This window comes from Rhagoletis zephyria, unplaced genomic scaffold (assembly GCF_001687245.7).
Source record: "Rhagoletis zephyria isolate East Lansing unplaced genomic scaffold, Rhagoletis_zephyria_1.1 Rzeph_scaffold_01295, whole genome shotgun sequence".
Lineage (NCBI taxonomy): Eukaryota > Metazoa > Arthropoda > Insecta > Diptera > Tephritidae > Rhagoletis > Rhagoletis zephyria.
Genome location: NW_016158379.1, coordinates 85,338 through 107,497, shown reverse-complemented (window position 1 = coordinate 107,497; position 22,160 = coordinate 85,338). Strand labels below are relative to the sequence as shown.

The 22,160-nt window shown below is 36.4% G+C and overlaps 2 protein-coding genes across 2 annotated transcripts in view; both read right to left on the bottom strand.

Annotated features, from left to right (window-relative positions):
• The window catches only part of LOC108363523 (uncharacterized), a 32,135-nt gene extending 28,386 nt beyond the window's left edge, over positions 1 to 3,749 (bottom strand). The window contains exon 1 of the mRNA XM_017616908.1: positions 3,701 to 3,749. Within this exon, the coding sequence (XP_017472397.1) occupies positions 3,701 to 3,749 (49 nt within the window). The remainder of the gene's footprint in view (positions 1 to 3,700) is intronic.
• A 2,007-nt stretch (positions 3,750 to 5,756) lies between these two features.
• LOC108363522 (mucin-5AC-like) overlaps positions 5,757 to 22,160 on the bottom strand; it is a 33,871-nt gene continuing 17,467 nt past the window's right edge. Inside the window, exons 4-7 of the mRNA XM_017616907.1 lie at positions 19,311 to 19,545; positions 17,154 to 17,923; positions 16,445 to 16,550; positions 5,757 to 6,569 (exon numbers count right to left, since the gene is read on the bottom strand). Of these exons, the coding sequence (XP_017472396.1) occupies positions 6,061 to 6,569; positions 16,445 to 16,550; positions 17,154 to 17,923; positions 19,311 to 19,545 (1,620 nt within the window). The 3' untranslated portion in view covers positions 5,757 to 6,060. The remainder of the gene's footprint in view (positions 6,570 to 16,444; positions 16,551 to 17,153; positions 17,924 to 19,310; positions 19,546 to 22,160) is intronic.

Here is a 22,160-nt window from a genome sequence, read left to right as displayed (position 1 = left end):
AGTTACACGTACGCACGCGCACATAAGCTTAACTTTTACAGGACCACCAACAACAATAGCAGCCACAGATGATTATACACTCTACAATCAACAGCAGGAAAAAAGTGTGAAAACAACAATAAAAAAAGATGATGCTAACGGCATTAGTGGTGGCAGCACGTGAATCAGCGTAGGTGAACGCCAGAGGGGCGACCAAGACATTAGAGGCATTAGGAGTGGCAGTCAATCGACAACTAGAGAGGTAGACTACCACCACCTCCAACAAAACTGAGGCGAACTTGAGAATAGAGATGGATAGTCAATTCACATGTAGGTAGGTATGTACAAATGTATGAAAGTGTCTGTTTTTGTGTGCGTATGAAAGTGCATTATTACTGCTTAAGTGTAGCATATTGTTGCAAGTTGCTACATCAAAAAACACTTCACTTACTTAAATCTTCTGCAATGTAACTGACATTTATCTACATCTTCTTCATCTGTCGACTCACAGCTTTCCTCTGCACATCAATGCGCTCACATACCTATAAGCTTGCAAAATGACGCAGCGCCATACATACATACATACATAAACACATACATATATGAATGTGTGCGAACAAGTGAAAAAGTAAAGCATTTGATAGTTCTGTAGATGGGGGATGTTTTTGGTCAGGCATTCAAGCCAACTACAAATTCACGCAACATTGTGAACAACACTTTTTGGCTCTTATGTTGTCACTTTTTGGCGTAAAAATTATGTTTTTCAGTTACGAAATTTTTTTCACGTTTACGCTTTTTCGCTTGAGAATATTTAGTGACTTTAAAATTGGTTTTCATTTGAGTGCCTGCAAAACAGCTAATATACGAATAACTGGCAACAATGTCTTTGTTGGACTAGTATTTAAAATATATAGTTATTATAGTCAAAACTATCGTACACATTCCAAACCAAGCTTTTTTGGAAGAGAAATCCTTCCGCTTTAATAGGGATACTGTTTATTATGTTAAGTACCTTTCTATAACGCATTACGATATATAAAGATTTATAGGGAAGCACCTCTAGAAAATTTCTCAACTTCAGATATCTTGTCATACTGATAACGTACGTAAATCATATATGTATTTTATATATGCACAGCTGTGTGGACCGAAAACCCACTTTTTTGGAATTTTGATTGGTAATAGCAAAAATATGTTGCATTATGATCTAAATACAATCTGTGTGAAAGGTGACAATTTTTGGTCAATATCTTAGGCTCGCCCAAGTCCATCAAAGTTCAAGTGCTATTTTTTCTTAGCTTACTTGGATTCTCTACAAAAAAGGTCCATATACGAATTTATGTAGGACAAATACTTTCAAAAATATTTACAATTTAATTTAAAAAATGTATTCAAAAAATGTATTAACTCTGTCTTGCCCTCATTTTCCGCAAGACCAACCTCCTCCATTCCTTCTGTATGCTGGAAAATGCTGCGCTCATGGCCGTGTTGTTGAGCCGATCAGTAAATCAGCACCACGTAAATCTATGTTTTGAATATTTATTGAAATTACTGAAAACCAGCTTCCCTCTAATTTTAGATTGGTTTAAATATATTTCCATCAGTGCAGCTGTCTGGTGGCTGCTTTTCGCACATACATATGTAAGTATGTAGTTAGTTGACAAAGTAAATAAAAAATGTTTGGTTAGTATTTTAATTTTTGTTTTTTTTATGCTTAAGAACTTCCTTATAGCTTCCACAAATAAACTTTAGTTTATTATTATCACTGGCAGTATTTATACTTAGGATCCGTATACTTATAAAAGCTTCTAGTTTATTTCCTTTGAGAACAAATGTTGATCAACATTTCAAAAATCTTCTATATATTAATACGCTAACGAAATCCCATACAAATATATTCCACCCTACTGTTCCTATGTTTCTCAACCAATTTCAATGATTCTTCTATTGTTCGAAAGGTATTATTTTCCGGTAGGTGCCTGATTTGGTTTCACCATCTATGAATTTTTAAATTATTTAACAGAATGTATATTACTCCACCAAACAATACATATATGTAAGTGAGCTAGACAATTAACAGGTGCTGATGGACCTAAAAAACTTCCGAGGAAAAATGAAAAAGTGTGTGAAAAAAGTGAAGTGGTCGAATTTCGACAACGGGGCGATACTAGTATTAATTAATGCATACTTATTATTTATGCGTGTTCGCTTCGAGAATGCGACAGCTATCTACACCCGACCCTCGTTCGCTCCGTGTAACCATCCCATACCCACTTGTGGTCAACAAATGAATATTTGATATATTTAGTTTTGCGTTGAAGCACAAGTATTTAAGTGGTAAGTTGTTGTTCAACCAACAAAATGGGAATTTTCTGAATGAGCGAATAAGTAAATGTGAGTAGAAACGTTTGTGGCAGGTTGCAGCACATACCAGATGTGGCAAGAAGTACGCAGGAGCAGTGGGGCCCTTTGCTTACTTACGTTTTTGTTATTCCATTGCTGCAGAGTGGGAACAATATACTTTAAGGATGGAATGCAAAGGTAATGTACGACAGTACGGGGCGGAGGTTGCTCAAATATTACCAAATGGGGCATATATATATATATATATGTACATCTATACATACATATGCATATGTATATACATATTGTGGCATTACACTCCGATGCAGTTGCACAGATGGTCGAAAAGATTTATCTTCTTGCACACTTTCACGTATTCTTCATTTCTTATTTATGCTTACACATTTGCATATGGAAAGCCACAGACAGAAATTTAATTATACAGAAATTGTTTGCAGTTATTGACATGTAAACAATTAAACATTGTTCAAGGATATGCAAGTGTGGGTTGAGAGGTTTTCAAATAGAGAAGATTTTAATTTTAATTTTAATTTTAAACCTCGAATGCCGAAAGTTGAATTAAGACACTCTTCACAAAAACCGTAACCGATTTTTATATTAAACAAGATTTTTGTACAATATCTAATGGATATGCTCATCGATTTTTATTTTGAAATGTGTTTTGTGTGAATAAAGGCTATTTGAGCTTTTGAAAAATTTATTCCTTGATGAATCCCTCAGTTAAGTGTTTCATATAATAGCAAACTGATGGTTTTTCAGGCTCAGAAAACCCTGTGCGAAAATGGTAATGTTTCAATGCAATTTTGTGAAATTCTTTGCATGTACTTCTTTTTCTCAACTAAAATTTTCTAATTTCTAAAGTTTATGCAACACATTTTTCTTAGTTTGTCATTAAACATTTGTTTTGAAATTTTTTTATTTTATTTCTAAATGGGAAGGATTAAAAATTTTGCCATTTGATTCATTTTGGCACTTTTTTATCCTCAATATGGCATCTCATAGCAAATAATAGTTGGAAACCCTGACTGCAATTAGCTTGACAATTTTTATATCATGCCTTCACATTCAATAAACTCAGACAAACTTACTTACTAACTTTTTTACATTAATTTATCTAAATAATACGAAAAAGGCATCTTACTTAAGAAGTAAGAGATATAACTTAACCTTGAAGTTCAGAATTTTGATGTTTAAGTTTATAATTTATTTAAAGTTCCCTTCAAGGTTTTTAATCAATTTCGAGTTTTAGTTAAAATCGACAATAAAGAAAAATGGGGCTGGGGCTCTTAGTCATCTTAATCTAATAATAAAATATAGAAATTTTAAGGTAGCAAAGCAAGTGCATATACATACAAACCTCCGTAGAATGATGTAGCTTCTTTGGGTAAAGTAAAAGTCAGTAGCATTTCTTAGTCAGTTATTTTTATTTAATTATTTACGAATTTTTTGACAATTGCTTGCTGTTGTTTGTTTATTCTCTTGTAATTAATTAATTGTATGTATTTGATTTCTCCTTCCAGTAGAGGGGGTACCGTCAGCACTTCCCTTTACATACATATATTGCCATTATTAGGATGAAAGTTTAATTTTAATTACTATGAATTGGTCTAGTACATAGTTGAGGCATTTTATACCGCATTTCGCACAACAACAAACTCAACGGCGGTGGTGTTAATGTTCATACGAGTACATAAATATGAAAAAAGTACAATGCGGTGTGCTTGTGTGCGTGTAAATACAAATGCATGTGCTGTGAAGCACAAAAAAAAAACAATTCCATATCTACATATAAGAATGTAAAAACACTGGTGGCAGAAATAATAGACTCGTCGTCCTTTTAAGAATTTTGGCTATATTTATTTAGTTTATTTTATGTTTAATATTTTTTTATAAAAGGCTTTTCAAACTTTGAACAAAAATTATAAAAATTCGAAAAATGTTCACCAAATTTTTCAATTTTTATTCAGATTTTTTAGAAAAATGCTTGGTATGCAGTTTTGTAACCCATTCCATTTTAGATAATAAAGTGCAAGTTTCAATCGGCTAAAAAATACCGTTGATTTAAAAAAAAAATTTTCTGACGGTGTCACGTTTTTTTTTTTTTCATACAAAGTGTGCTCGAAAATTTTTTTATATGGAAGAGAATGGATCCACTTGAATACTGCACTTTATTATACTAAAATTTGATGGGCTACAAAACTGCATACCAAACATTCTTCTAAAAATGCTGAATAAATGTTGAAAAATTTGGTGAAAATTTGTCGAATTTTTATAATTTTTTATAAAGTTTGAAAAGGGGGATTTATATGGTGTGTGCTGTATAGCTAGCCAGCCTTTTATAAAAAAATATTGAACATAAAACATACCATGGAATAATAGAAAAAATTCTTCAAAGTAAGGCGAGTCTATTATTTCTGCCGCCAGTGTACATATGTATATATGTGCGTGTGTGTGTTGAACTTTCAACAGTTTAACAGGTTTAACTGAATCAACCACAGATTATTTGAAGCTTTTTTGGCATTAAAACCAACTCTCGATCATAAATATCATTGCGTTTTTGTGACCACAATCACAATTGTAACTACAGTGTTTGAGGACCTTTTATTTACAATATACTCGGGGTATAAACTAAAATCATTTTGAATATAATTCGAATTATTTTCAATTGCAGAGAACTTTACAAATTCGTGCTGAAATTTAAATTCAATTTAGTCAAGTGAAAGCAAAGAGAAACAAAAAAAAATGTATTTATTAGTCAACGCCACCTGGCGTACTGTTGTAAATTTTAATTATTTATGCATTTTAATTGTTTATTTACAAAGGCCAGATGCTAAATAATAAATGCATAAACTCGATGAAACTACATACATGCAGCAGAGCAGCAGGCGAGTATTTGTTGCATTGCTGCTGAGCTTCTGCGGAGTTGCTAAACTGCAATTAGTAAACGGTTCGTGTGCTCGGATAACGTTGTCTCGGTCACATAATCGCCAGCGCTGCGTGCGACGCTGCGTATGAGTTACTACTGCATTTGGGCCATTTGGGCGACTTGCTGGCAACGAGCTGGTATGTATGGGCATAACTATGTGTGTGCGCGCCTAAAGTGCGTCATTTGCGTTAAACGATTTACGTCTCTCTTCCTAGAAATGCAATCTTTGTTACTCGTTTACCTTATGATTTATCGTTTGCTTCTTCTTATCCTTGTGTTACTTTTACGTTGGCTTTTGCAAATTGACGTCAAAAAATCAAAGTTCTGTTTAAGCTTACATAAATATGTATATTGAGATGTGCCTCGCTTCTTTTGTGTTTAATTTGTTTTTCGAGTAACTCACTTTTTAATTAATTCAATTGTTTGCATAAAAAACAATCAGGTCAACCAATATAAACAAAATACTATATTCCATAATCTTCCCTAATGTATTAAAAATTTTATAAAATCATTTTTTAACTTTATTTTCCCATTCTTCCTTAACTAAATTACACTAAATTATGTATTGTTTATACGATATCAGATATCTATACTAAATGCTGTTTTACTTAGGAGTACTAACCATACTCGCTGCGGCCGCCAGGAGAAAGCTTCTTGCGCACTCCAAGTTTCCGAATTGTTTCACCTTATGGTCGCACCTAATGTATTCCTTTGTTAGTTAAACTATAGATATATAGCAATAAATTGCTTCCTACATCCTAAAGATAAACACGAAGCAAGTGCCGGCGCACTCAAGTTTTCTCCTTTTTGGCCAGCACTCGTTGCGTGCTAGCGGTTCGCCAACCAATGCCCAAAATGCCATCGTCGCAATTTCCATTGTTGCCTGCCTGTCTGGCAATGTTGCCTATGGGAAGCTCACCTTTGGTGTGTTTGTTGCTGGGGCCGCATAAAGCAGTCGGCTGCCGACAAGCGCTACCCCCATCCCGTCCTCTACGTGAGGGGCAGAGTTCTCGGAAATCCCACGCCATGTTCTTCAACTGTTTCAAGTCGGCGAGTGAGTGCATTTCGGCGAGATTTGCTATTGCTTTTGCTGTTTTGGTGTAAGTGCTCCGTTTTGTGTGCGACCAAATGTGCGACCAAAGTACTAATGCAATAAGCCGCAGTAGAGTGTGGATTGCAGCGAGCTTGTGGTGCCAATGTTGTAGCAGCAGTAGCAACAAAGTTATGTGCCACTTACAATCGTTGCCAATAATAACATTTTCACTGACACCCGAAGTTATCGCAGAGGCAGAGTATTCGCCTGCAATTAAGAAGAACAAACTGAAAATGAAGCGTTGAACTAAGAATGAATAGATACAGCGCTGCAACAGAACTGAACACAAGAAACAAAAAATATAATATTATTGTTCAGAAAAAATTATAAAGAAATAACAAAATATTAGGATATCACGAATACGGTAACTTTTTATTTTGACGTAGAATACGTCTTACCTTAAGGTATGGGGGCTATGTTCAAATGTTGTAGTTGTAATTTTTAGAGCTTCACAAAAACGCTTATTGCAAGAGAACTAATAAAGCGATTTCAAAGAAGAGTGTGGCGTTTCAAAGATAAAATTCCAAACCTGTCGACAGATTCATTTTTGTAAATAACCAATTCGGTTTCTGTCGTAAAAACAACGGTAAACATTGCCTTATTTTGGGGTCAATTTTGAGCCTTTAAAGTGCTCTAGCAACTTATTGTTGGCATATATAACTTTCATTTTCGGGATATAGGTTCTTTGGAGCAGTAGAAATATTATCGGGTACAAATTTTATATAAATTTAACAAATATTGAGCATTTTAAGGCAAAAAATTGTTGAAAAAATTTGCAAATTTTTTTCATTACCAAAATGCTCGAAAACCGCTCGAATGATTTTGTTTTTGTTTTCTTTAATCAAAAATTCAAGAGTTTTCCTTTCGTTTGGTATATGGGAAGTATTGGTTGATATCTTCTATATATGTTTATTTTATTCAAATATATGGGCATAAATGATTTTCCATACAAAATCACCTCGTCATCATTTTGCAAACACGTGCACGCATTGGAAGCGTGGGAAGGAGACAAAAAGTATGTATGTGTCCGTAAGTACATATTTCGGGGTTTATCGGTATAATAATCGATACTTTGTCGGTTTTATTACCGATGTTTTTATCGATTTTGCTATCGATATTTTCGGAACTTATCGATATAATGATCGGTATTTTTTCGATTTTGTTATCGATATTTTTTCTCGATTTTGTTATAGATATTTTGTTGACTTTGTTGTCGATTTTGTTATCGACACTGTTATCGATTTTATCATAGATTATTTATCGATTTTGTTATCGATATTTTTATCGATTTTGTTATCGATTTTATTACCGATATTTTTATAGATTTTGCTGTCGGTATTTTAATCGATTTTGTAATCGATATTTTTACCGGTTTTGTCATCGATATTTTTATTGATTTTGTTTACGATTTAGCTATCGATATTATTATTGCTTTCGTTATCGATATTTTCATCGAATTTGTTATCGATATTGTTATTGGTTTTGCTATCGATATTTTCGGAACTTACCGATATAATGATCGATACTTTTATCGATTTTGTTATCGATATTTTTTATCGATTTTGTTATCGATTGTGTAATCGATTTTGCTATCGATTTTGTCATCGATACTTTTATCGGTTTTATTACCGATATTTTTATCGATTTTGCTATCGATATTGTTATAGATTTTTTTATAGGTTTTTTATTCGATATTTTTATTGATGTTGCTATCGATATTATCGACTTTATAATCGATTTTGTTATCGACTTTGTTATCGATTTTGTAATCGATATTTTGATAGATTTTGTAATCGATTTTGTAATCAGTATTGTTATCGATTTTGCTATCGATTTTGCTTTCGATATTTTTTCGATTTTGATATCAATATTTTCATCGATTTCTTTATCGATGTTTTTATCGATTTTTCTACCGATATTATTATCGCTTTTGCTATCGATATTTTTTGCTTAGTGTGTGCTTTTGTTTTTTTACTTGGATATGCTCTTAACCATACCACGTATTCTACGTTTAAATTTAGCGGCTGTATCTCCGATACAGCCTGCAGGCCAAGACGAAGGCGCTGGACTGTTCCTTTTTTTTTTTAAGTTAAATAATAAAGTCGCATATTTTCCAGCTTCTATTCGTTTCGAAATAAATGCACATGAATTAAAATATTTGCTGGAAAGAGTAGTTAATAATAAACATTTTAAATAACAAATGTCTGACATGCACATACACATACATATATGTATGTACTAACTACTTTAAAAAAGCATGGATTAAAAGATTCCGATTTCAAAGCGTTGTAAAAAATGTTGGCCTGTGCATTGTGTGTGCGTAAAAACTTATATTAATTTACCTCTGTTATGTAAAGTTAATTTGAAATGTCAAATTGCATATTTGTTACACACACATATCTACAAAAAATGGGGGGGAAAAAACTTTTTCCATCCTCACAAAAAGATGCCCATTTTTTACAGCTTTACTCATTTTTGAGCATAACTTCACATATTGCAAAAATTGTAAAAGTAATTTAATTTCGCTGCAGCCTGCAGCCTACAGCAACAACAATTTCGTCGATATGACCACTTTTTAAAGTCCTTTTCCACGTATTGACCATTGGGCAGCGCGTGTGTATGTTTGTGGCATGCGACAGCCCATGTCGGCCATCATTTGCGCGTGTACTTGCGTATGTGTCCGTCTTTGTGCATTTATTGTCAATTTGTGGAAGCTCCACATCGCATTGCCTATAATTGAATATCTTCTTTATCACGCGTGACTTTTATCAGCAACAACAACAGCAACAACAACAGCAACAACAACAGCAACAGCAACAGCAACAGCGGCAATATATCGACAACATTATTAAAAATTGTTTTTAACTGCACTCATAAATGTCACAGAAGTTAACACGTTCGTCGGTGCGGCGAAGAGGTGAAAAATGGGTGGCTTGGCCGTCTGACAACGCACCGATTCACCGGCCAGCGCAACACTGGCGTAGGTGGCGCAGAAGTGGTAAGCAAAAGTACATAAATGCGCTGGTCGGTCGGCTTGTGGGTCTGTTGCTATATTTGGTTGTGTTGTGGGCCGTAGCGGTTGGACTTAATGCTCTCTTAATGCTGTGGCTTTCGGTGTGGCGGCTTTTCATGGTCTTTATCGACTCACTCGACTGAGCGCAAATTATTGTGTAATATATTTCTCGTATTAAATTCGCAATTAATTAAGACAAACGCATTGCATACACACTTGAGCGTACATTTGTGAGAGGCGTGGACATCAAATGAAGATATGTATGCGCATTTTTTTAATTCACTCTTTTCAGTGTGCTAGCTCGTTGGTAGCTATTTAAGGGGACACTGAGTAATTCTAAAAATATTTAAGCGATACCTTTTTGAAGGACGCTCCACTCGTTTTGTTGATTCCATTTTGAAAATTAAAATCTAGAAGTGCTTTAATAACCCAAGCATTTCCAATTAGAGTGAGCAAATCAAAATAACTTCTTTTTTTTAAGTGTAAATATACGTGCGTGTCAATGCCGTGGCTGGATTTTTCTAACTACGCTGCACTGTATCGAATGGTACAGCATTGTAGCGACTTCGTGAAATGAAAGCATACTAATCAGTGAGGTTCTGTTTTTTTTTCTAAGCTATCCCACTCACGGCAAATGAACAAACGGTTTGCCTAGACAATGCGCTCTAATTACAAAAACAACTCTACGCTACCGAAGTTTAGGCTTTGAAAAATCCAAAAAAAATTTTTAAATCAATTTCATTTCACCCCTTCTTATATCAGTATAATATATATTATGCAGCTCTCGCCTACTGGCCTAATGTACGTACATATGTATTACATAAGGGTGTACCAGAACATAAAGGGTGACTTTGTTCTGGGGAATTCGATACCTAAATAACATATCCATCAAGTTTTATTGCTGTAGAATGAAGATAACCCACGCCAACTTGTGATGACCTGCAATAATGTCCTTGGAATTACGTAATGTAAATTTACATAAATTCACTTTTGTAAGGGAATTAATGTCAATTACATTAGCACCAGCTCCAAAAGTAAATGTCAGAAGAATTGTGGAAATAATGTTCACTTCGGAAAACGACAAAAGTGAATTTATAGTAAATATGTCAATTGATGTTAATTCCAATGACATTAATGCACGTCACCCAACATGCAGTTGAAGGTTTGCTTCAGAACTTGTACTGAATAGTAAGGAATAATTTTGAAGAAGAAGAGGAAGAAGCGTACATTTCCTGCGAATTAGTGATGTAAAGCAAGGATCACACAATCTGTTCAATTGGCAGTCACAGAGTGGTATTGTCTAGAAATTTTTATCGAGAATGAGTGCAGCTCAGTAAAAGCTTTGCAAACAACACCACTCTACAATAGTTAAAATGGATGAATCTTTAAAAATGTACAGATTGTGTGATCCCTGCTTAAAACTAGGTACAATTGTACCTACTTTTCAGCCACTTAAATTTAAACAGGTATTCGGTATAAGACCATTATATTAGGTACATTTGGAACGTAGTCAAATAACTTATCGGCACATTTTTTCTTATTTCCCAGGGCATTTCATTTGGATGCTGTCGAATCGACAAAGAGAGGATCAGCGGTCGTTCCGCGGTGAAACCTTCATTTCACTGCATCGTGCATCGTACACACACCTGAATCGTATTAAATATATAAGGTGGTTCTGTTCCCAGGAAATGCCTATTCGGGTGTTTCCTGTTAGCATCTGAATTGTTTGCTGATCATGAAAATAAATACTTTCTCCTGATGGGTAGAAGTGAGGCCTCATTGGTGTGTTTTGATAGTTCTGCAGTTCCATACACTGCATCTTACTAGTCCTTGGTGAGCAAACTGGCATAGCATAATTTATGACCGGTCGCCGATTACCTTTTGTGTTGCCACTAACGTTTCCTTGATGTTGAGGCTCTGTACTTTATTAACAATTGCGAGAAAGATCAGAGAGGTGATCAATACCATGTATTTATTTAGAAGCAAGATCAGAGAAGTTAAACAGAAGGTGAACGGTACGCCGGTCTCGGCATATACCATGGCGGTGTAGTTTTGAAGCAGGCGTTCGCATCGAATAGAGCAGTTGGCTCACAGAGAGTTGTGGCTCACTTTGGTTGATTTACAACAAACACAGAATTCTTGGAAAAATCAATCGTCATTCATTCACTGCTGCGTTGGTTTGCATTTGCAGTATTTTTTGCTATTCGGAGTACTTAAATTTTGTTCTCTTTTAAAGGTTGTCTGAGTTCAAGTCGATCATCCTTATCAACGACGTGTACTCGTATTTAACACAGTGAGATAATTTTTATTTAATTTTTAACTATCTCAGTACATGAACTCACATCTATAATAGATTGGCGCTTACACGTATGCTAGTGTTTGGCCGAGCTTCTCCTCCGATTTGTGGCGTGCGCCTTGATGTTGTCACACAGAGCGGAGGGACTCCGAACGGCGATTGTATTTTTGTGAGAAACTGTTTTTCATGGCAGAAATACACTCGGAGGTTTGTCATTGCCTGCCGAGGGACGACCGCTGTTAAGAAAAAACCTTTTTTCTATATTTTGCGATGTTGCTTTGACCAGGGTTTGAACCCAGGCGTTGCCGAGTGGAAGCGCGCACTGCTTACCACTACACCACAGCGGCCGACTCATGAACTCACATCTACACTTTTTTAATTTACTACCAGAATGCCAGCCCTGTATGGCCCCGTGAATTCTGGTCTTACACTAACTTTCCACAATTCATTATAGCTGAATTGCTCAATATATTGCTGCATTACCAACCTACCTAGAATCGTGGTGACAAGTGGTAAAATGTTCAGGTAATACAATTTTCCGGTTACAACATCATAGATCTTGCACTAACCCAAAGCAATTATGAAGATCGACTTCTCGGCAATCGGTGCGAAAACGCCATATTTCGGCAGCTGACATAGGGCATTCTAGAGCCATTTTATGAGATAGGGTGTTTTCGAACCGGCTGTCGAGAAAGGTCGATCTTCCACTCAGCCGTCAGTATATTTTGTATAACTACGTAACCGAAACTTCAATCTTTAAGTCAGCACGGGTTATCGTCATCATTCAATAGCAATAAAGCCATTCTGGGACACCCTAATGTATATATTTACTTATGTACTACATATATCATGAACGTATTTGGCTAATATTACCCTCATTTTTCAAGCAATAAGATATTAAATTTGTAAAATCTGATTTATTTGCAAGGCAATAAATTGCATTGTGTTGCAATTGTGGCACCTGCAGGCGGTTCAACGGAGCGGATAATTGGCGAATTTAACGGTAATATTTATGCCTGCTGTCTCCATATAGCGCTCGACAAGGACGCTCCGCACTTGCAGCGGCTATGACGGTCGTCCAGTTTCATCGCACTGTTCGTGATATATACAAGCACTTGAGTCTTCAACATTGATACATATACACATGCCTACATAAAAACATATGTACATACGTATGATAAAAACCAAAGTTTGTCGGCTTGTATATAGACGAGCACCACGCAAAGCCATACAATTGACTTTTATGCTATCTTTCATTGGTTTCTCGCTGCATTTAATTTGGTGGCTGTTTAACTTATTTGCCAAGCCTTACCTGGCGGCAATATTGTACGTTGCATGCAACATATTGTGCACCACGAGTATGTATATGCCACGTGACCACCTGCTTTGCTCGTACCACTTTTTTTTTTTGGATGCGTGCAGTTGATTTAATTTGCTGGGATGTGTTCGAAGTAGTCTGTCTGTCGCTGTTAGTGGCATATTGAACTTAAATTAAATAAATTTATTTATTTATTTATAAAGTGTTGTAACGCAATTTTATTTAATTTTTCATCTCTTGTCTGAAAATGTATTTTTAATTTGATTTGCGCGGCCGTAGGGAACAGCAACAATGGTTTGTGCGTAATTGTTGGTCCCATTGTTCCCGATAGCCGGTACTTTTTAATGCGATTCTCACCGCAGGAATTATGAGAATTTTATTTTAATATTGGGATGACATTTGATATTTAAATAAATTTAATGAACACGTCCTCAATAACAGTGTATACATCATTAACTTAAAATAATCATAAATATTTACTCAGCAGCATTCGAATATGTCAACATGTATGTGGTTGTGCACAATGAAATTTTAAAACATTTAATTACTAAACAAGAATAGAGCGTAAATATTTATGTAAATATGTATGTACGATGAGATAGCCCTACAGAAAAACATTATCAATTGATTAAGATAATCAACTTATAACTAAAACTAACTTTAAATTAGTTTGCAAAGTCATGCAGGAGTCATGCAGACCTTGTCGGGAGTTTGTTTTCTTTATAAATTTTTTATTTAAATATTCTTCTATAAAAAATACTTTCAATACTCTTTTTTTCTGCACTTCGCAGATTCTTTTTCGAATTCAGGACAAATAAAATATATATCGAAATTTTGCATTATTTTGATATTATGTCTGATGGAATTCAAAGTTGAACCACCTACAAAAGAACGTGTAACCAAATAAGCAAATATGTAATGTTAGATACAAATATTCAAAAAAAAAAATTAAAAAATAGAAAAACACTTCTTTTATTCATAGATTATGTCCAAAAGTGGCTAACTAGTTAGTTGACACCTAATGCCGAGTGAACCAGGATGTTAGTTACGGCCAAAGGCAATAATTAATTTAATTTTTCGGCTTTTTCCAATCTCGGGATTATCGGGATGGCGTTTCGGCGATATTCATTTCTTTTCAACAACTTGATTCGAAAAAATTTCTTCTATATTATTTGAGAAGCTCTCCTACCATGAAATAAATAATAATCAATGAGTTTGAAACCTACTTTTTTATTTAAACTGGCGTTTTTATTTTTTCTCTCTGACCTCAGGATTTATTTTGAAGGACTTTGTAATTTCAAAGATATGATTAATTCCAAAAATTTAAAAAAAAATTCAATGCAATGTAGAATAAAAATATGGGTTACAAATGCAATAGGAAATTTCTGCAGAATTGCACTTCACCATTTCATGAAATTATACCAAAATTCATAGTTAACTTTCGAGTATAGTTGAATTCATGAAATGGTGTTTATGACTTAGTTTCTTCTCGAAATCGTGAAATGATTTGGTGAAATGACCAGCCTAACTGGCTGTATGCGATGCATGTCACCAGATTTTAAAACATGTGCCTGAACATCTCCATTTAAGACTAGGTCAACGACAGTTTATGTTGCACTGACACTGATACAGGAACTGGCATGGCACTGATGAGTGTAAATGCAAAATTCAGCTAAATGTGAAATTTTCATGCGAAACCCGATTTGTGAAATATTAGTTTAGCAAAATTATGCGTATAAGCAGAAAATGTACCAAGGCGAACCGACAGCTAAACGAAATGTAAAGTATTTGGCATTAATATTTTCGTTTTCTATGTTACATATAGAAATCTGAAAAAGTTCAGTTTGATCGATGATCTTGGTTTGACTATAAGTAATTTAAATGTGCGTCCGCGAACCAATCAATATTCAAGTTGAATAAATTTTGCAGACCTGAAGCCTTACCTTTCCGATATATATTACTCAATACGCTTACATACACATAGCTGTATAAGCATCCTTTGAAATTTGCCAAATGTAGGTTACTGCTAGCCGATTTCTCTATGAAGTTCAATAGCCGAAATTTCAATTCAAATTTTGAGGCTAGGTAGGTAACCTTCAAGAATGGAAGCAATGTCCATGTCAAACATGCCCGGATGGCCATTCGATAGTTGGTGGTGCAATGCAAATGACACCAATACACATGTCATGCCAATCGCACATATGTACAGTGGCGGAAGAAATAATAGAAACCTTTTATTTTTACCAGTTTTGGATATATTGCTTTTGTTTATTTGATGTTTAATATTTTTTTATAAACATTTTACGCATAATCAACAAACACCATATAGGTAAATCCATATTTCAAACTTTGTACAAAAAATTATAAACATTCAACAATTTGTCGAGCATACTACTTTATAAGGACAACACCGAGAGCTAAAAAAAAGTATTAAAAATCAATGCGATTTTCTAGCGTCCCGAAACTTGCACTTCATCCTCCTAAAATTTGATAAGCTAAATACCTAATCGCATACTTAAAGTTTTTTTTTTTAATTTCTGAAGAAAAGACTTGAAATTCTTTGTGGATTTTGGAAAAATTTTGGGAATTTCTATAATTTTTGGGCAATGTTTGAATAGTGGATTTATATGGTGCTGTGCGCCAGACTTTAACACAAAAATATTAGGCATCGAATAAACAAAAGAAATATAGCCAAAACTGGACAAAATAAAAAGTATCTATTATTTCTTCCGCGACTGTACATCCTTATATACAACTACTGACAGAACTTATACAACTTACGCGCATGTAGCTGCCACATGCATTGGCACTCATTTCATCATCAAACAGCACGTGCGTCCGAGGCAAACACGTGGGTTGGCAGGACAAACATACGCTGGCTGCACTATTCCATGCATACAAGCAAATATGTATAAATATGCGAGGGGGTGTGCGGGCCAATGCACACTTATTGCATTCAACCGTATATGTAAATGAAATGCAAATGCNCACTATTCGATGCATACAAGCAAATGTGTATAAATATGCGAGGGGATGTGCGGGGCAATGCACACTTATTGCATTCAACCGTATATGTAAATGAAATGCAAATGCCAGCAAGAACGCAAACAAATTCAATTAAAATAAAAATTCAATCCAATTCAATGCGCTCCACTACACAAACATTTAGCCACACACACACACGTACACACACACAACTTTGAAATCAGTCTATGGCATGATGTCAAAATTCTCCCCTGTCTATTCCTCACCATTCAACGCGAATACTTTCAAAGGACGCCGCAACGAATTCATCAAATGAATTTAATTCGATTTCATTCGAAGAGATGCGATTTCACAAAAAAAAAACAAAAAAACTAAAATCAAAACTAAAGATTCAAAGCAACAGTATAACAACAAATGTATGTACAAATTGAATGAGTGAGACTGAAATCTGCGAATAAAATGGAATTTACCATTGAGCACGTGAAGTACAACGGTTTTGGGGGCGCTGTTGGAGGGGCTGCAAGTGTAATTGCCGGAGTCCTGCTTTTCCACCGATGGTATTATTAATGATGCCGTCTGTAATTGAAATTGAAAGATAAACATTGCACTAGTTGTTGTTGTTGTTGTTGTTGTAGCTGCATTTGCATTAGAAATGTTGTTTCACATACATAAATATGTACATATATATTGTGATAGTTCAGATTAATGTCAGAACCGAAATTTTTGTATTGGATAGTGGCGCATTTCTGCACATGTATGTGTGTGTGTGTGTGTTTTAGGAATTTGTATTCACCGAATTTGCAGGGAAAATAGATTGAAAGTGAAAAAGCAAATGTCAGAGGTGTTGACGAGCGGGCGAGCCCTGATTGAATAGAGCTCGCCGTTGCCCAAAACGCATTGTAATGAAAATTTAAATGAGAAATCCGGCTAGAAAATAAACTCAAAAAAGCACATACAGTTTGAATGAGTACAAATCGGAGATTTTTTTACAGACACACATAAGTCAACTACCTAATTCTCTGAAATTAAACACATAAGTAATTTATTTAAGAATCAGGACAAAGATGGTTTTCCTGGTAGCCACTTCTGAGGAGGCGCAAAATTTGGAAAACCAATTTCCAATTTCCTTCCTCTCTGCTGTTAACTTTATCAATTGAAATTCTCTCTAACAGAACTTACCGTTATTTGTCGCACCTCCACCGCTGCCAGCGTAGTACTCGCTGTGATTATTATTGTTGTTGTTGTTGTTTTCGGCCAATTCATTGTCTTCGTTATGGTTGGCACTGCTGTTGACACGGTGACCGCTGCCGCTGCCGCCGCCTTGGCTGCCAGCAGTGATGAAGTGGTGTTGCCAGTGCCAAAGGCAAAACTATTGCCAACGCCCAGTGCATTTGCCTCGGCGTCGCTGTCTGTCGCCATCGCAGAAGGTGGCATACTCGCCAAGGATCCTGTTGTTGTTGCCGACGCACCCAGAGTTGGCGCTCCTGTCGCCTGCACTGCTGCTGCGTCAGTTCCTGCGTGCACAACATCGCTGTAGCTGTCAAATTCATTGGCCTCCTCCGATGGTTGTGTTGTTGTGGTTATTGCAGCTGAAGTGGCTGACGCTGTTGACGCTGTTGGTGTCACCGTATCTGCTGGCGCGGACATCGTTGTTGCACCGTCGACTTGGGCAGTTGTTGCTGGTGATGTTACTGGCGTAGAAGTAGCTGTTGCTGCTGTTGTTGTCGTTGTTGTCGATGTCGTTGTTGGGGCCTCTGTTAGCGGTAATTCGATGCGTTCGATTTCGGTGCGCCAGCCCCTTCGACTGTGCAAATAAATCTGCTTCTGATTGTGAAACCAATTAATAAAAAGTGGCGGCTCCAACGCCTGGCTAATTATGCAACGCAGCTTCACTTGGCTGCCCGCCTTGACGTGACGTGTGGGCTCGCCTATCAATTCCGTTCTCGGCTCTGCACCAGCGAGGCATCAGCAATGGGGGCCGAACCGATCCGTTGTATATGGGTCAGGGTGCGGATGTTTGCGAGGATGTCCATACATTTCGTTCGGCCACCCAACAAGCAGCGGATGCATTTCCATATATGTACGCGTGTATGTGTGTGTGTGTGTATGGGTGGGTACGTGTCAATATGCGGATTGCGTATTTGTTTGGTTTCGAGTGTGTTTGCGTGTGTGTTAAATTATCAGTGTTTTCGAGNTCGTTCGGCCACCCAACAAGCAGCGGATGAATTTCCATATATGTACGCGTGTATGTGTGTGTGTGTGTGTGTGTGTGTGTGTGTGTGTGTGTGTGTATGGGTGGATACGTGTCAATATGCGGATTGCGTATTTATTTGGTTTCGAGTGTGTTTGCGTGTGTGTTAAATTATCAGTGTTTTCGAGTGAAATTGATTCGGTGCGATGAGAAGTGTTTGTCGAAGATAAAGCAAAATTATGCAGGAAATTTAGATAATGGAATTTCGGTCAAAACAAATTTGCATATTCTCAATAACATACACAACTACACAAATACCCTTCTGGAAATATTTATATGTAAGAATTCACACTATCGATATTAGTTCGCTCGTCTCTAAATAAATCAGTGATGAGAAAAATTGTATGTAAGTGGTTCTTTGAAGGTACTAAATGCAAAAGTATTTAATCTACTTATTTCTATCGTACGAAATGCCAAAGAACTGTGTCCGATCTGAAAAATCAAACCAGAATGGACCCTTAAAATAACGAGAAAATCTCAAAAATTTACGAAACCACGTGGCTTCCACTTGAAATACAAATTTGGTAAGTTCAAAAGAGGCTCAGAAAATGCGAAAATAATCCACATTAAATATATCTGATTTGCATGGAGTTTTGCTTTGCTTCAAACGCGAAAAATTTTCCATTCAAAGCTTTGCGATAGAGAAAGAAGCCTTTTTTCTTTCCTATAAAATTTCTGAAAATTTACTTAGCCATTTTTCACTATAAACTGGCGCTGTTTAAGCGAGAGATACTACGAGAAAATTGAAAATAATATGGCATAAGAACAAAGACTTGTCGCGCTTGTTATAAATTTTTAGATTGCATCAACGGTAAAAAGAAATAATACTTAGGCCCAAATTCACAGTTTTCGATAGAAAAATCTGTAGTTAACTGCCGATTCTAAGTTAACTACGCACTGTGAATTCGGCGTTTACTGATTTGTCTGAAACAAGGACCGTGTTCACTTTACCGAGAATCGGAATAGGAAATAGTGAAGAATATCTCCTTTTTTCCAAGCTTAACAAACTAGTTGGACCCTTTTAATGTTTTCTAAAATAATCGATAAAATTCTATCAATTTTCATTTCATTTCGACAATTCTTACCCACTACTCGCAATGTGACAATGGCACTTGATTTTGGTTCCGTCGATACTTGGCACTCATAGGTCCCTTCATCCTTAAGTTGAACATACTTAATTTGTAGCGACCAACGCTCAGGGTTTTGTGCAAAAACCGACTGGAATCGCTGGTCGGCTATGAATGTTGTCTGATCTACTGTCAAGATGTGCCCATCGCGAACACGCAGCCAGGATATCGGTTTCTTCACCAGCTGCTTGACCTGTAAAAAAGGGCGAGATTAAATTCAAAGAGACCAGAGAACTTAAAGTAATAATGCCAAGAAGGATTTTAAAAATATATTTTATTAAGTTGGGTTAATACCACTGCAAGGACGAATAATCGAACATATCGAACTTATTTGTTTGTTGGCGCTCAACTAGCTCTCTCCACATGTAAGTATGTATGCAAGTAAATATATGTACTTGCACTACTTGCCGTACTCACACAACACACAGTTTGTTGCTGTCTCGCTTATATATTGGCTAGTTACACAAATGGGTTTCCACCAAAAATAGCATTTCGAGCCGGTGCGTAGATCAAATTCATGGTCATAGATTTATTTCATGGCAGCAATTTGTGTGCAATCCCAGCGTGCGACACACAACACATACCGCTCGCCGCTGCCAGCCGCGGCGCACATTGACAAAATACGGTATTTAAGTTCATGAGCACACGTAGTGACATCCAGCGTCGGCCGGACGACACCAGCAAAACACCAATTCATTGCTGCCAATAATGACAATAATAATTTAGAAGCAATTTTTATGAAGCTCCGCTACGACAGCCATTTACCAAGGCATGCGAGTTGGCGAGAGGTTATTCAGTCGTCGGTGTGCCTGAATTGTATGGCACAAAGGCAAGCATAACGGAAATAACTCACACATTCGAACGTGGAATCAAGCTACGTACGTGTCAGCCTGCCTGCGTGTCTGCTTACAAGTGAAGGATGAGGATGTACCCTGCAGTAAAATTTAGAGACAGTCTGACAGAGTGCTAGTTCCGAACTACATATCTCGGAACTATCTCTGAACTAGTGCAAAAGGAATGCAGAGCGGGACAGTTGAAACTTGCGGTGTGAATGTGCAAATGCTCACTACTCGTACAATGCGAAAGTAGCTCAGCGAGAAGACCTCCGACTCAACCATCGTTGGTCGCGAGTTCAAATCGCGGTGGAGGCAGTTGTGTGAGTTTTCAAATTTAATCAATTTAAATTGTTGCATGCAGTTACATATATATATATATATATTTTTTTTAATAAAATATGTAACAAAAACGGAATCTCTAAAAGAAGAGAAAAACGAAATAAATTTCCAATAATAGAATCGCAAAAACGTTTCCTTTTAAAAAAAAACTGTCCAAAATGGAACCGGTTAAAAACTGGTTGCCAATTGCCACCGCCAATGACATCGCCGTGTAAAACTGGACAGTTGAAAGCATTACTTGGGTATTGAGCTAGAACTGGAAAAGGTCTAGTCCTACGCTAGTTCTAGGCGAGTCAAATTTTCTGCAGGGTACTTACATACATACACACCCACTTACATAGTCGAAAACAAAATGCGCACATTTGTGGTGGCCTACCAGAAGCGGGAGACGAGGCCAAATTCACTCGCATTTGAACGGGAACAAAGCGTCCAGTGGCTAACCCAAAGGGTGGGCCGGCATTTATGTTACATTATAGTGGCACTAAAGTTCAACGTGCACCGGGTGAAGAGCGCTTGGACTAGACGGACGTTAAGGCGGCAGAGTGTTTGGGACAGTTTTACGGTTGCTGCCGGGCAATGATGCTGGCTGGCAAGGTGTCTGTTGGTTGCTATCTCTGTTCGAGTAGTTTGCCGATGGGTCAACCGATAGCCTTTGACTGCGTTCTTGTTGTGTCATCGCCGGGCATTGTTGGGTGTAGCCACTGAACGATGTCATGATTAGCTAGCATTCTACATATAATCATTTCGTGCCTTTGCTTGACTGGCAGAGTCACTGCCTTAAGCTCGGAACACTTTGACGACTGCAACTTCACGACGTAACGACAGCGACATCATTTTGTCGACAAATGTCGCCTTGAAGCCATCTTCTTAAACATTTTGAAGACCTCAGCGACATAGCAAACAGCTGATTTTAAAGTTTGACATTTTGGTATATTTATTTCACAAATTGTGTATTTTTATTTAAGTAAATAAGAAAAACATGAACAATCAAGAATATGTGATTAATTTTGCGACAATTTAATTTTGCAGCACTACATCTACTCATTGTCGCCGGCAAAATTAGAAATAGATTTAATTTGGCGACGTCGACAATTGCAATGCTGCAGCCAAGATGTCGTGCTGTCGTCAAAATAATTGTGTCCGTAAGAACGTGTGTATTTAAAATTTGACAGATGCTGCTTGTCGCTTGCTGTCGTCAAAGTGTTCCGAGCTTGAGTTGAACATATTTTACAAACGTTGGGAATCCCACAATTACAGAAATAAATAAAGCATGCTGCAGAGGCCAAGTGTGGCTTTAGGAAATAAAAAATTAAATAAATAAAGCTAACAACTCTTACACATATATGTATGTATGTATGTATATTAGGGTTGTTGCGAATATTATTCTGAAATAAAAGTTCTTTCCGGATAATAAACAAGTCGCCTGTCCAAATTAAACAAATTTGGGATCACATAATAGAGGACTGAAATAGCTTTTAAGCAGAAATAACGAACGACCTGTATTTATATATTTTTATTATTATTTAATACTAAAGAAATGCATTTACCTGACACAAAGTTTGTTGTGTGGTAATTAATTAACATTTTCTATTGAAATATTTATCAATACAGTAAAACCCGCTTAAGTAGCTCA